Raw genomic sequence first — 17,136 nt, 5'->3', positions numbered from 1 at the left:
TACATCATAAATATTCTCCTATCAATATAAATTGATAAGGTGAGTTCTTTAATCTTTTCTATTATCACGTGTTGTGCTTTCTTCTCCATATAATATTTATGTGCATCATCAGCTTCTCTTTTGCACTTGCTTAATATAGACAGAGCTGTTTGCTTCAATGAGCCTTATCGCTCCCGGCTAGTATCACCGGGCACCTAAGTATCACTCAGCTGCTTTGGTGATATTTTAAAATTAAATTTTAATAACATTGCGGCGATAACAAATTCTCTATTGCTGTGATAAGCGTGAATAGAGAATCTGGTATATCGCCTCAGAGTGATAAGTAGGGGCCTTAGTCATTGAAACTGTTAAATAATCGTGAGTATGCAAGCAGGTAGATAAAGCCATACTTGCCCACTCTCCAGAAACGTCCGGTAAACACCTGAATTCCAGGTAGGTCTCCCAGACTCCCAGGAGAACAGGCTTTTCTCCAGCATCCTTTCCACATAAATCGGGCATATACATGTCCGTAGTTAACAAGGAGCTGATTTGATGAAACTTCTGTTAAGGAATATGGGTCTAGGTCCACCCTGCTCTAACAGACAATACACTTCAGGATACGTCCAATACATACATGAAATATAAAGTCCCAAAATAACATGCAGGAAAAAAAAAAAAAAAAAAAAATCAGTTAAGATCACCTGTTAATAATATCGTCATTAATGACAAAACATTATTAAACGCAGTTTTGTTCTCCCCCCATAAAAATATTTATCAGGATACTATGAATGTCTACTGTACATAAAATATATTTTACCAGTTGCTTCTGATTACAAGCAAATGTTTTAGCATACATACACCGCAGTTATCACTAGTAATCGGCAATACACCAGACCTGTAGTTGGCACAAGCGATACAACTGAACATTACAAACTTTGGAGTTTCTCCTGAACGTTTGAGGCACGTCCTTACTACGTGCATACGCCCAGTCCCCTCCCCATTCCACCCCTGAAATCATAGGCTGTAGTAAGGGACCTTTGCACTTGGTGATGAATTGGACACAGGGCCAGATTAACGGAATGGAGGCCCCTGGGCTAAGGGGGCCCCCACTCCCCTGTGAGGCCACCCCGTTAGCAGCCTGGCCCCCCTGTTAAGCCGACCGCCCCCCCCCCCCCCCCCCCAATCGCTTACCTTCTCCTGGCACTGCAGTCCTCCTTCCGCGGCGTGCTGTAAGCTGCTTACTGAGGAGATCTCGTGACACTCTCGCGAGATCTCCTCAGTAAGGAGATTACTGAGCGCCGGAGAAGGAGGACTGCAGTGGCAGAGCTCAGCATTGATCGTGCTGGGGGCACCCCCTCCCCCGTCCCATTCAATAATTATGCTGAGCTCTGTCAAGGGCCCGCTGGATGCCTGAGGCCCCTGGGCTGTAGCCCAGTTAGACCTCGGGTTAATCCGGCCCTGATTGGACATTGCTGCATTCTCTGGCATATAGTTTGTTTCTGGAAATGCGCAGTGCGGTTTTACCACTTCAATTATCCGCAATCTGTCTGTGATTTGCACAATGAAAAACAGCTAAGAAAAAACCACCAGATCACTGCTACACACAAGGTAAGCCTAATTGTGTATGCTGGCATTTGGATATTTTGTACAAAAATAAATACAAAATACTAGATTATTCACCCTTGCAATTGCCATCTGCAGCTACTGCATTTAGTCTTTCATAACAAATCCTCTGCCAGAGAAATACTGCAGACAAGAAGAGTGAGAGAGATCACTTTACCAATGAGTACAAAGATGGTTTAGACTCAGAGGGGCATATTCAATTAGGATACGCTTCCGCATGGGTCCCAGTACTGCAACATCGTGGATTTCCATGCGCACGGCAATCCACGATGTTGCGGTACCGTAATGACGCTTTATATGCACAGCCGCAAGTAATTGCGGCCGTGAATAGTAATTGAATACCAATTCTTAGTGACAAGCCACCAGCAATAACCGCACTGTCCTGATGCGCTCATTTCCAAATGCTACTGAACCTAAACGCAACAGATTTTCCAGCGCATCTCTATGATTACATTGCTGCGGAGTGCAAATTGAAATACCCCAAGAAGACAGGATAATACAATGGGAGGTATATCACAACTGAAAACCATGGTTAATAATGGCAAATATTTACACTTATGTTATCCAATTTAAAATACAGTGTACGCATATTTCACCGACAGTATTACCATTATAGAATTCATAATTAGAAGATTACATCATTGGAGCTTTTGGAATCATAATGATTTAATTGCAGTTTTATGTTTTTGAAAGGCAGTAGGCAAACCCACAGACACTTTGGTGGTATCATAAAATAAGATAACATAAAAGCAGAAATGTAATGTTGCATAATCAAATCAACTCAGAAAATAAATCTTTCTGTAAAGCATAAAAAACCAAAGAAAAATAAAAGTATTCAGTGTGTTTTTAAAATGAATATCTGTAAGCTGCAACCAATATTGAAAAAAATTAAAATGTTATGATATTAAACTGGATTACAGACCCCTGAAAAAATCTGATCGAGTTGTGCCCCACATTCCAGTTGTAAAATAACAGCATTATAATGGAAGGCTTACATTTTCGCACCACTAAACTCATAGGAGCACAAATTACTGTAACAGGTGGACACATGTGGTTTTAAATGCAATGTAATACAATAAACTGTACAATATCACATTTCCAGGAAAGGAAAAGACATCAAAACCTGAACCTGATCCTTAAGCAATCTTTAATTTTGGCATTAAAGCGTACAAACTCCCAATGGGATCATTAAATCTTTTGACCCAAAGTTTTAATTGAAACTTTAAACAAAATATATTTCTTTCCTAATACATAAGAGCTGGGCTTTAACCTTTGTAGTACACACTATAATGCCAGACAAATTAATCTCCCTAACCTCAGTGTACAGTGTCTGATTCGTATTCAAAAGATTAATGTCACAGAAAGCAGGATAACAGGGCATTTCCACAGCGTGATGGTTTTCTACTAGGCAAAATACTAAAAATAGTGTAATGGAATCATACGAAGAAATGCTTCTCTAACTTAGTTAGTCTGACACCCACTGACAATTCATTTAAAGTACTATCAGATACAATGTGTAATGTGTACTATATTACAAACATGAAAACTGAAATTATCAAGACAATTTAATGCTGTCTGAAGACATGGAAAATCCAGAAAGATGACAGACATTTTCCCCAATGACACATACAAGAATGTCAACATGTATGTTACATAATTAAACACAATTTGTGTATATTTTTTTTTTTTTAGATTTGGGCTTACTGTTGCAATTATTTATTTATTTAAGAAAAAAAAGTTCTCAATGCTCATTAGGCTGCGAATACCGACCTACATTTAAAGCAAGGTCAGGCACTGTAAGCTCTAGCAGGCTGGGCCCTCTTACTCTCTGTTTCATTATTAGGCACCATGGGGCCTGATTCATTAAGGTTCTTAAATGAAGAGGATTCTCAGTCTCCTGGACAAAACCATGTTACAATGGAAGGGGTGCAAATTAGCATTCTGTTTTACACATAAGTTAAATACTGGCTGTTTTTTCATGTAGCACACAAATATCAACTTTAAATTTCAGTGTACAAATAAGCTATCAAATATTTGTGTGTTACATGAAAAAAAAGACAGTATTTAACTTATGTGTAAAACAGAACACTTATTTGCACCCCTTCCATTGTAACATGGTTTTGTCCAGGAGACTGAAATGAGTATCCTCTTCATTTGAGAACCTTAATGAATCAGGCCCCATATTATTACTAGTTCAAATTGTTCTCCCTGATCCCCGTAGAATATGTCAGCCCTTTACAAATAAAGGCTCATAAAAATAACTATAGAACACAAATGGCGACAGTTTTGCATCATTGTCACTCTTCCCAGGGGGGGTCATTTAGCAAAAAAAATAAAAAAAATAATCAGACTAATGACTAACAAATCTGTAGTACTGTCTAGTGGTGCTTAATGTTACTGTTTATGAGTCCACCATAAAGTAAACATTGAAAAAGACGATAGGAAGCATAACAAAGAAGAAAGTACTGATCCCCCAAATACCATAACCAACTGTCTATCTACTATAGTTAGTATTTGAATTGTGTGCACTACTTAATAATGTTTTCCAGTACACAGAGGACACTTATTAATGGAATTTTTGTTGGACCTTGCATTAATCAATCATTCTTGCGCTACATGGGCACAGATCCACATGGTGGGTGTGGTGATTATGTATTGCAGCTAATCACTGATTATTACTTTTCCCTGAATATTCATGTATGCCCGTGTGTATTTTGTATGTAACAAGTGTGCTTTGCTGAATGACACGAGTTTGACCTGTACAAGTGTTAAGAGTCTTGTGAAAGTACCTAAGTCAAACAGATAACATCTCTGAGACTTTAGAGTTTGTGTAAACAGTCTGACCAGCTAGAGATGACAAATCCTGCCCTTTGAGATGCCAGACCTATATATCTCAGGACCGCTGTATCTGAGGAAGGCTAGGCATTCGTGACAGTGAGTAGATTCACAAAGCAACTGTAACGGTAAGAAATGTAAAATCACGAATCAAAGTGTAGAATATTTAGATCTTCTGGTAAAGACTAAAGTTAATTGCAATTAATTACATCAAATGTGCAAATTATGTAAATGAGGTCCTGACTGAAGATAACCAATGTTTACCAATTAGAAACATTGGGTTTTGAGTGGTTTGAGGTTGTGTAGCATCTTCCCTATCATTTCTTGAGACATTGAGAAGATCTGCTTTGCTGCACAGAAATAAACTGAAGTTTAATGTGTACCTGTCTTGCAGTTTTAAAAAATCTAAATGCGTAAAAGCCTAATTGCAATGTACAGGTATTATAACACATACCAATCTTGAGAAAACACCATTAGAAAACTATGCCCTTTCTCTGTGTATTTAGGCATTACTTAAATTAGCTATTGATGTTGGCAGAAATTCATGTGACACTAATCTTGTGTTTTTTCAGTCAATGTGCTGAAAGCTGCCAGCAGGATTATGTCACAAGAACTTTCTTAGGCACACAGTGAGCATGATCCCATCAGAACACAGGATTTCTACTCTTACTGATACACATAAATATAAAGATCACAAACCTCATGCAGACATGTAAAATGGTGAATACATAAGCAATTATAGTCACTGATAATTTAATGTCCTTAAAGAACTCCATGTCTCCCCTAATGAATGGATAAGTCCTTAATCAGCGGAGAAGAGACAGGAAAAAAGTTGACAACCCCAGAAGACATATAGTGTGACTCCTTCTTCGTTGTCATTGACTTTATGTGAGGAAATATTAGGGCTGCCGAGAAGATGAAACTACCTGTGAGTATAATTTGCTTATTTCCACCTCAGACTCCATGCCAGCCCTAACAAATGAGATGTAACTGAATAATAACATAGGATGGGTACAAGAGACAAAAGTGAACACTGATCAATCCATGCAGAAATATTTTTATTGATCAACTGATTGAAGAATGTGCCCTAACTACTTTTGGTTCTAAACATCTGATCCTCTTACAAGCCTCTGAAATGACTCACCAATCCCCATCTTGCAAGGGTATCTTTGGCTGACGCTTGCCCTTGCTGTGGACCTTCGGGAAGTGCAAAGAGCTGATCTTTGTTTCTGGATTCCTTTGCTCTTGAGACACACAGAAATATTGGTCGGGCTAGGTCTAAAGCATGCAGTATTTTGTTATTTACATTAGTTGGCTTTGAACAAAGGGATTAATATAACATGTGGAAACTACCTTAGGATGTTGCAAGTGGACATGACAAATCCCAATGTGATGCAAACAGACCCCGAGTGTTACGAGAACGCACCCCGATTTCAGCTTCCCAGCTTCGCATGTTAGTAGGTACTCTCTCACATTCTCAATGATACCAATAAAATACTATCTGCCTACTGCCCAGTTACTGATGATGATGGTGATTTGACCCTCTCCTATTTACTCCGCACGACCTGTTCTCTGGTTTTAATACCTTCAAATCTTATCTGCTCTCTACTTTTCAACAACTGCAACTCCAGCAACTTACCGACCTGTTTAAACAATATTGGGCTACATTAGTACTAAGAGCAAATCAAGCTAAAGGGTACAAATCATGCTGTGATTGAAAACGTGCAAATGCATTTTTTGTTTTGTTGTGCATGCAAGAAAAACTAACTGCTTCTGCATGTAGCATACGAATCAAGGCGGCGTTATTCTCACACTGCCAGATAATCTAGGATACGTCCACCCCCTCCCAAATCTATAAAACTGCACATTCTGGTGACACTGTGGCTAGCATTGATGCCTCACAGCTCTGAGTTCGAATCCCGAACAAGGCCCTACCTGTGTGGAATTTGTATGTTCTCCCATATTTGTAGGAGTTTCCTCCCACACTCCAAAAACATATGGTGGGTATTGGCTGCTGACTAAAAGGGAACCTTGTGTGTGTCCTTGTGTGTTTGGGAACTTCGGTTGTAAGCTCCAATGGGGCAGGGACTGATGTGAGTGACAAATATTCCCTGCACAGTATAGTGTAATATTGGGGTGCTATATAAACAATAATAAATAAGTGATGAATCTACTTTCTGTCCAGCTAATTTAAGGCCACATTTCCATCTTAAGCCTCAGTGCGCTATCTGCTGCATTTGACACTGTAGGCAACCACCACCTCTAACATTCTCAACTCCACGGTCATCTTAAAATAGTTGTTAGTCATCTCATCTCTTGACTGCCTTCTTTGTAAAACAAAACTATTTTAGTTGTCAGTACCACCTTGTAGGCTAATGATCTAAAATCTCCATAATTGCCATCTGTCTTTCTGCTTTTTCTTTAGGGAAGTACTCTCATCATCTCAAACATAAAAGCACTAAACTCCAAAATTCACATTTTCCCATATTAACCATTAAGGTAAAATAAATAGTTAATAAAGTGTTTAGTGTTTACCTGATCTTTCACTGTAGTTCTATTAAAAGTACTATCTCCCTACAGCAAGCTACAGCCTTTCACATATTCAGACAAGGATATCCATATACTCTTTTACTCGCCACATTATATTCCAAATCTCAATCATGTAGCTCAAACTGCAGTCTTTCCATCCATTGTCTCCCTAGCCTAGATCCCTCTTAGATTGCACGCTCTTGTGGGCAGAATTCTCACCACCAATGCAATTCATATGCTTGTTAAAAAGAGGTGGTACCAGATACAAAATATACAGTTTCACATACTACTCTCCAACTGACAGTTAATAGTGTACAATGTGACCTGAAAAAGAACTTTATGTGTACTATTTAGTGTATTATCAGATTGTCTATTATATGGACTTGAGTGAATGTCGCCTACATTTTGGTTAAATTACAATAGGAATACAAAAAATATGGATGACAAATTATCTTTCAATATTGTAGTCTGTTTTTTAAATACTCACAAAAGAAATTATAATGAAAATATAATGGAGAATGCCACAGATGTGAGACTTTAGAAACTCTACAGCAGGTGAAGAAAGTCGCTTGCCAATAAAGTCATAACATTTATAAAATCTGAAAAGAAATGCAGCATGTAGGAGGAAATAATGGAAAAAATGGATGTGACGGATTAACGCTTTTAGAGTGCTAAATGGTGCTATTCACTGACATAAAAAGTACAAATCACCATAAATTATATATTATTACCAAGAGGATAAAAACGGATCTTAACTGGATATTACATAATAATCAGTTAAATGTTGTATCGAGAGTGAAAACTAAAGACATTATACAGTGTAGACAAAAAATAAAAATGATGATACACTAAATTGTGCAATCAGCTTAATGGATCTCTCAAAGCTTCTGTCCACACAAAGGGAGGAAATAATTTTTGGTCTAAAAAAATATTTATGATACTGCAGATGAGCAATTTACTAGGAACCTGTGCCTAATGAAGATTGGTCATACATCAACATGATGTGCCTCAGTGATCCCACCTATTATGAGAGAATTGATCTGATGCCCTCTCATGCATAGTGGTTCAACCAACAAAATGGTTGTCCCCACTGTACATAGGCAACCAGTTTTATTTTGATTACCACCAGTGTCAGACTAGGGCATGCAGGAATACTGTAACTGTCAAAGACAATTTTTAGTTTAGAGCTTATTAACCTCTAATGTACACTGCTCTAAAACACAGCATTATGCTAAGAACCACTCACTGGGGGACAGATATAAATGAAAACAAGAATCAAAGGTTCAATGTATCAATCATGTACAAGGACCATTAGCAACAAAGGGATTTTTATTGCTATGCTGACAAACTTGGTGCACCTATTTCATCTCCACGTTGTGCAGACATTACAATGATATAATTGTTATCATGTCCTGCACTGCAGTTTGGTACAGCACTCTGCTGCTTATTAAATTAACAATAATATGCACCCGAGTACCACTCTTTGGTCACTGTGGTTACCAGGCTAAAATGTATATCCTGCTGTCTGCAGAATGATCACTATGACAATAGTGACTGAATAAACAGAAATGGACTACAGCTAAAACACATAAAAGTGCCAATATACACTGTGATTTGGAAGGCTAACTAGACAGTTTTAGACCTAATTTGCCAAAAATCGTTGCATCTATGGTCACATAGAGACTGCTGATCCAGATCTACATCTTACAGGGAGTCATGAGATCTCAAACAGCACGGATAGTATATGTGGTCGGATGATGTATAGATTGCAAGCTTGCGGGCAGGGTCTTCTCACCTCTTTGTCTGTACTTCCCAGTACTGTCTATTACTATGTTTGTGCCCAATTGTAAAACACTATAGAATTCGGTGGCACTATATAAATAAATGTTTGAATAGGAGTGTGAAAAAATGTTGATGATGAGAATGATGACGACCACATCTGACCATGTCTGAATCTGATGGAGTGACATTAATGCCTTCAGACATTTAGATCATGCTACAGAGCCAAGGGTCTTTCAGATTTGTATATGTTTAAGGCAAAATTTGAAAAAGATACAGCTGCCCAACATTCGGGCTGAACCACAAGATCATCCAGTTTAAGTCTTAATTAGCAGCCATTTTCATTCATCGGTAGTTCTGATAAGCGTTTTAAAGATTATTTGCGGTTGTTTTAAGCCTTCTTTTTTTACTTTTACTGCTCTTACCCATCATGTTGTATAAGCTCTGTGGTGCAAATTGCCTTGGCATTTTCTGTATTGCTTCTTTATAGACAGAGAGGGCATCCTAGCAAAACAAAAAAAAAGCAATGCATAAAAATATTAACACAAAGATGTTATTATAGAAGAATCGAGAGCTGTTACTCAAGACTTTGCCAAAAATACAGACATTACAGCAAGTAAGCAAATCTAAATCATAAATAACATCCCACCACACATTTAGTAAGTTGATCTGTAAATTAAACTAAAATAGTTCTAAACATCGATAAACATTTGTCAGCCTTAAAGGAGCATATGTACAAAAATACAGATAATCGTTATTCACAGAAACATTAGTTTCTCTAAAATTATTGGTTGTATCCTCTCTGCTGGGAGATCTCCCAGTGAGGACAGAGTGTACTGTACATTTTCATGTAAAATAAGAAAACAAAACCACAGTGTATAATTGTAGGGTTCTATATACTGGAACTATAAAATTAAGCCTCCCAACAAGCACACAGTAGCTACATCAACATTTGGTACTGTCCAACTACAACAGGAAGAAATATGGCTTTATCAACCCATCACACAATTACAGCATTAAACTTGGTCTATTTGAAATTTTGATTGCCAATAACTGAAAGAAAAGGAATGTTAAGTATAGAGTGAAACAACCTAAAACATGTTACACAGCATGCAGTATGTTTAAACACTGTTAAGTGTTGTATATAGGTATGACAGCCACATTGATGATTTAAAAATTCTGCTTTCTCCACATAATACCTAACATCTGAAAACAGACTGAGATATTGGACCAATATCAACACATGTAATGTGAAAAATCCATGTAACATGCACTTAATTGGCTTAAATACATATTGATTTGCATACAAAGAATTCTTTATATATCTATTTACCCTTCCCACAGATGCTTAGAACCTTCACCACATCCATAAAGACTCCAAATAACCAACGTTGCACACTCAAAACGAAGAATACATGGGCAGACCCAGAAGCACAGTGCCCCACCTAGCACACTCCAGTGCAACAAGACAGTGCCTTGCACCTGCGTCCTCTTCCCTGACTGTCGGAAGTGACAACATCATGTCCAAAGCCTGTCGGTGTCAGTGAGGGGCTGCACTGAGAGGACATGTGACAGAAAAGAAGTCCATAGGAAGCTAAGCAAAGACTTGTGTGATTGAGGGGTAAAGTGTGAAAAGGGGCAGCAGTTGGATGACGGGGGCAGCAGTGTGATGGAAAGGACAGACATATTTGTTATTTGTTGCTCTTATTGTGATTTTACAGCTATAAAGTGTTTTACCAAGAACAAACCTGACTGACTTGTACCTTAAAATACATTAATTTGTGTGACACATAGGGCTAGATTTACTAAGCTGCGGGTTTGAAAAAGTGGGGATGTTGCCTATAGCAACCAATCAGATTCTAGCTTTCATTTATTCAGTACTTTCTACAAAATGACAGCTAGAATCTGATTTGTTGCTATAGGCAACATCTCCACTTTTTCAAACCTGCAACTTAGTAAATCTAGCCTATAGTGTTGTAGGGCACAGGGCCAAAAGGAGTTTGGACTAGAGGAGGAGATGATTAATTGATAAACTGCCTCTGAAAGGACGCCATATGATGTTTAGAATAATAGGATGATCGTGTATATATAACAACACAAAGATGCAAACAAATTCAGTTTTATATGAGGCAGGTGCAATTTTACTTTGTAGTAAGTTAAATTGTTTACTTACTATGTCTGAAATGGTTGGAGCCTTCACTGGTTAATTTGAATATATTTTAATTATATTGCTGGTCTAAAAGTTGTATGTTGTAGATTATTTTTACCATCTTTAACCATATGTCCATTATTTAGATAAATGCATAAGTACTTAAGAGAAATCTATGTTTCCACATGTAAAAAGCACTTTATTCTGCCTTCATGTGACTTTCTGGTCAAACCTGGCTAATACTACAAAGCCTTAGTGCTGAAATTTCTATATCAGTACACTGAAAAGCTGGACATTCTGTGCCTGATTAATGTTCTGACCTAAGTCCATTTGCGCACTGCAAACGCAAGAAAAGCGGGACATGACCACGCGGAGGATGGACGCATGGAGCTTTCAAGGACAGAGACAAAAAAAAAGAAAAAAAAAAAGACTTGCTACGATTTTCAACGTGACAAAAAAATGTAAGATATCCCTGGCTACATATGTAGACCTATATACACTTCAAAGGAAAATAGTCAAGGAGGCAAAATTTTAACATGTTATGTAAAACTAAGCATAATTACACTTTTGTTTTATTAGACATTAGAAATCATTAGTCATAATTATACAGATTTCTGTTTTGCTAATGAAATAAACTACATAGTTCAGTTCTATTTGGTTGGAAAGAACACATGAAAAAGTAATAAGCTGCACAGTCCACAATGGCAGAAACTCACCTCGTACTGCCCTTGTTCATGGTACAATTTCCCCAGATTATAAAGGCAGCTGGTCACCGAACTCTTATGGGCATTTGGATCTTTCAAGTTTTCATCTGGGATTTCTGAGCATTTCAAGAAAGTCCTTCTGGCTTCTTCTGTTCTTTCCTGATTCATAAGAATTATACCTGTATTCAAGTATGCCGCTGCAAAAATATTTTTACGGAAAATGCAATTAGTATATATAGTGACAAAGCAATAATTAAAAGAACTATGTAAACATGCATTACTCTATATAAAAAAGCTAATATTCTCTAGTACCAATAAATCAGTAGCCATAAAAAGTCATTCTTGCTCACGTGGCCTGACAATGATTTTTTACTTTCTTCAAGTAAGGACCACCGTAGGAGATTGGTGATTCAGCTTATAGGCTTTTTCAAAACCTTTCATCTTTAAAAACACTGCCAATTAGAATGCCAGTTGTGATGATGGTTTTGTGGTGAGGTCTCAGTCCTTCATCTTATTTCAAAAAAAGACTGTAATGATAATGATATACAGATGTGAAGGAGGAAGATAAAATGTAAATTCATTACTTACATGCCAGTGTAGGCCTGCTACCAATTGCTAACTTGTAGTAGTGAAGGGCCTCTGAAAACTTGCTGTTTTCCTGGAGCAATAAGCCTCTATAACAAATACACAAGAAAAAGAGAGATGATCCCTTATGAGTAGTTTCAAAAATATCAATGTGCTGAATATTTAAGCATGCTAAACTTTAAGCTAACCATGGTATGTCTGTATATCTAAACCAAAGCCTGTTTAAAAACCAAGGTAATGAAACAATAGTGTTATGGATACACAATTTGTCTTCTTTTTATGTTAAGTCAGAAATCCAGTCATGTCAACATTCGCTATTTACTTTCAATTAATCAGCGAAAATTAATGTCAGAAACTATACATTCTGGAAGTATTTTCCGGGTCATTTTCATCATGGATTAATTGCTACTATAACAAGTATTACACTGACGACACATGGTGTAATCCTGTTATTTGTCTCATTGACGAATGCATCTGTGAGCAATTTGTCCATAAACATGAAGACCAATTTGCGTATATCACACAGTGTACAAATGCCACTCCGCTTTCCTATCCACTTCTAGGTCACTTGATGACCTCACACACAAGCTGATAAAGGTCAACCGTGGAAAATCAAATATTATGCCACTCACTAGATTTGGCATGATGGGATCACCCATAAAACAATAGTCAATAAGCTTGTTATTAATGTGGGGAAAAATGACCATTTAGTCTCAACTAAGCCAGCATTATACTTATGTCACAGGACAGATATGGTCTAACTTCCCATATTGCAAGCAATTGCCGATGCTATAACATCTACATGACAGGCCTCTGCTGGACAATGCCTAGACCAGCTATAACTGAAAAAGCTATTTCGTGTAGCACGGCTGTCAAAACAGCCGTCTACAGATTGCATATGTCCTTCCCAAGACTTCTCGGTTTCTTAACTTCCCTGACAATTTTGCTTAACGCTTTTTATTTTTTTTACATTAATCAGTATTCAGCTCTCCAGCATGTAGTTATACCATCATTACAACCCTCTTTCTTCATACAAATAATAGAACACTTAAAAGAGTGAAAAAGAAAACTTGTAGTTTCATAAAATTCGATAATGTGTCCACTACCTGGAGACAACAATTGCCAAAACAAAGGATCATAGCATCTGATGTTAGACCACGGAAGGGGATATTTGTTAAGTCCTATTCAGTGCAACAGAAATTGTTAAAACTAAACTAAATCATAGTGAATGCAATGTTAAGTTAATACAATGATCACATAACATTGAATTTCTCAAAAATAACAGATCCTTTCCTAAACTTCTGTGTTCTTCACAGGGACGCGTCAATACAGTTGCAGGCTCAGTGCAATGAACACATTACTGGGCCTCATTCCCAGTTTCAGAATATGAAGGTTAACATACAACAGTATCAAGGTTCTATATTTACAGAAATGGGGTACAAAAAAATAAATCAGACACTTGTTAGGATTTATGATATTTATAAAAAACTTGGTGAGGGCAGAGCTGGAATCTTTTGTACGGGATGGGGGGAGGGGGAACAGAAAGTGGCCCAAAACACCTTGTAGTCCAGGCCTGGTTCACAACACATGGAGAGCAACAGGTTGTCCAGCCCCATTCCTCAATGTTGTTTTAGCTATTAGAACATATGTTGTTAACTGTGGGTCATTTTTATTGCCAGTAATCACAAGTGTTTTCTTCGGTGACAGCTCTCTTTTCCAGTTCAACCAATATACAAATTTGGTTACCACTGACAGTGAGATTTGGTAAGATACTTTACATGGGGATGCCTATTTAACAAAGATTGCGGCGGTACATCTATAATTAATTAAGAAAATTAGCATTAAAAATGCTTTATTCTTTGAATAAAACATTTTTTCAATTTTCAATGGTTTAAAATAATAAATAATAATATATTTCAATCTGTTTTCACAATATTATTAGTAGAACAAAAATTAGCTTTTCAGTTCCGCTAGACGGCTTATACCTATTTAAAATAAATGTTTATCTATTTCACACCAATATGTTACCATTTTGCTTGAATTACAAAAGTGGTTTGGATAAGCCTAGGCATAGACCTATAATTCACCTCTGCATTGTTCACAAGCACACACAGAAAATTGACCACATTTCTGTAGCTATCATTCCCTGGAGGTATAAAACATGACAAATCATAACTCTGATGTGAGCTTGTATCCAAAAATATGCTAAATACTGAACGGAGTACACAAATATCCACCTATTTTAGTCTTAGAACATTTACAACAGATGCTACTGTTCCCCATGGCCACCAAGAATGCACTTTATACATGGAATACCTGGATGTATACTACAAGACAAAACACTACAGCCACTTACACACATCTACTTTCATTTAAAAAAAAATAAAAAAAATCTATTTCTATTTTTTACTTCAATCCTTACTAAATAACAAAAAGTAACCTCCCACAAAAATATGTAGCATTCCATATGGCCCAAGAGTCATTGTATTTTATTATTTAGATGTTCTGCAGAGAATTAAGTGATAGTACTGCCCGTGATGGTGGTATCAATATTATTTGAAGAAGCATCACTCATGCCACATATTTAGAATTAGAGTGACTTAAAAAATCACTCAAACTACGCGTCACATATATAGTCGTGGCCAAAAAAATCTTTCCACCCTTGTATTTTTCTTACAACTAACTCAATTTCCTATAAACTTAAGTTGAAATTAACAACAATAATTGCTCTCCACAATTCTTTCTCTGATAATATTATAGAAACTTTGCTTTTGAATCTGAATTTAATAATGTATAGCCTCTAAATAAAAGAAAAATGAAAATGAATGGTATTGGCAAAGTCAATTTAACTGATTTTTAGATTGCAGGCCCCTAATGATCACAGATGAGTTCGACTACTTCTAAAAGGGGGTAATAATTTTGTCTGCCCCATTTAAGGATTACTGTGTGGAATAAGCTTCAACTTAGTAACATTGGGCCCGATTCATTAAGGATCTTAAATGAAGAGGTATCTTATTGCAGTCTCATGGACAAAACCATGTTACAATGCAAGGGGTGCAAATTAGTATTCTGTTTTGCACATAAGTTAAATACTGGCTGATTTTTCATGCACCACACAAATACTTGATAGCATTATTTGTACACTGAAATTTAAAGATGATATTTGTGTGCTACATGAAAAAACAGTCAGTATTTAACTTATGTGCAAAACAGAAAACTAGTTTGCACCCCTTGCATTGTAACATGGTTTTGTCCAGGAGACTGAAATAAGAAGTTTCTTAAGTTAAGATCCTTAATGAATCAGGCCCATTGCTCTGCTTTTTGTGTTTTATTTCACAGCAAACCAAAGAAATACATATGTGGATACCAAAATATTTAATTTCAACAATATTCTAGAAGAAATGCTGCATTTGAAGAAAAAAATAAAATAAATCAAGAGTGCCAATATTTTTGCCATGACTGTAGATTAATACAATGTGTCAAAAGATTTAAGATTGCTTTTAAGCACTAAGAAAACTTCATGTCACCTGGGTGTCCCAAGGACAGTTTAAGAGTGAGAACGCTAGGAACATAACTCACAACATATATAAAGTGTTTTTAAGAGACACACTGTTTCACTTTGAGATGATTTTAAATCCTTAACAGACAAGGTTGTATTTAATAATTGAGCTTCGGTTTATTTTTAGCTATCTTATTAGCGTTTAAACATAACTTCAGTAAGAGTGTACGTTTCTATTTAATGTTGCTGCCAGTTTCCATCCACTTTATACAATATATATATGTAAAAAGGGCCTTTTATTAAATATTTCCAAATGTAATACACATGCATGAACAAATTCTATTGAAAAGATTGTACCATGAATGAATTTTGGCAGTTGATGCAGCAAAGTAAAAATTCATGAGTTGTTAAAGAAAATCTATATGTGAGAAGCAGGTTACTTCTAAATGAGAGAACATTCTATAAAACTGGCAGAAAATATATTGTAATACTTGTATGTATATGTAATTTCATGCACCGTATCTAGCCTCATGGGGAAACAATCTTTCTTGCATTTGTTTCCCTGGCACTTTGTGGTCAGTTGTGTTCATTCAGTAAGAATAAGATAAGGAAGAAGTTTTAAAGTTATTTTTCCTAGCTTTAACTTCGTACTTATAGGTTTCACCTTCAAAGTTCTGTGCCTATATAAATGCATAAGGGAAAGTGCTTTTTTCAGATCATGGAAAGTCGTGGTAACATAGTATGCCTCTAGTGTGAGGTAGACGTTATGCAATTCATTACAATAGACAAGTAATCATTTGTCAAAAATATATGTGTGTGTGTAATATATATATATATATATATATATATACACACACATATACACACACACACACACACACACTATAATATATATATATATATATATATATATATATATATATATATATATATATATATATATTACATACATATATATTACATACATATATATTACATACATATATATTACATACATATATATTACATACATATATATTACATACATATATATGTTTTTATGATGTATCTGTTTTGTTTTTCAAAAGGGTTTAAATTTACTTTTTCTACCCAGACCGGACCCTAATCAATCATTCTCCCCTATTTGTGACCCAGAGTTCCAATATAAACTTGGTCTAACAATTATACCAGTTACTATATTAGTAAACCTACCTAATACAAGTCATCCATGCATCTGTATGTCCTGTGTACCTTGCAAAATCAGGTACTTCCATACCAGGATACATGTATGCACTCATTCACATGGACAGGTAATAGTTTTCCACCCTGTATAATACAGAGGAGATTCAAGAATCATAGCCTCTTTAGTACCAATACTAGGAAACAGATTATTGTTAAACTAATCCCCCCTTACCCATCTATAACCAGCATAGTCTGGATAGTAAAGAAGGTTCTTCACCACTAAACAAGGAGGA

The 17,136-nt window shown here is 36.3% G+C and overlaps 1 protein-coding gene across 2 annotated transcripts in view; it reads right to left on the bottom strand.

Annotated features, from left to right (window-relative positions):
* TMTC2 (transmembrane O-mannosyltransferase targeting cadherins 2) overlaps nucleotides 1-17,136 on the bottom strand; it is a 230,247-nt gene that overhangs the window by 70,982 nt on the left and 142,129 nt on the right. For both annotated transcript variants that reach the window (XM_075209365.1, XM_075209366.1), the window contains 3 exons: nucleotides 12,187-12,272; nucleotides 11,611-11,795; nucleotides 9,171-9,249 (listed from right to left, as the gene is read on the bottom strand). In XM_075209365.1, the coding sequence (XP_075065466.1) occupies nucleotides 9,171-9,249; nucleotides 11,611-11,795; nucleotides 12,187-12,272 (350 nt within the window). The remainder of the gene's footprint in view (nucleotides 1-9,170; nucleotides 9,250-11,610; nucleotides 11,796-12,186; nucleotides 12,273-17,136) is intronic.

The sequence above is a fragment of the Mixophyes fleayi genome, chromosome 4 (genome assembly GCF_038048845.1).
Source record: "Mixophyes fleayi isolate aMixFle1 chromosome 4, aMixFle1.hap1, whole genome shotgun sequence".
NCBI lineage: Eukaryota > Metazoa > Chordata > Amphibia > Anura > Limnodynastidae > Mixophyes > Mixophyes fleayi.
This window is presented reverse-complemented; position numbering and strand designations above follow the sequence as displayed.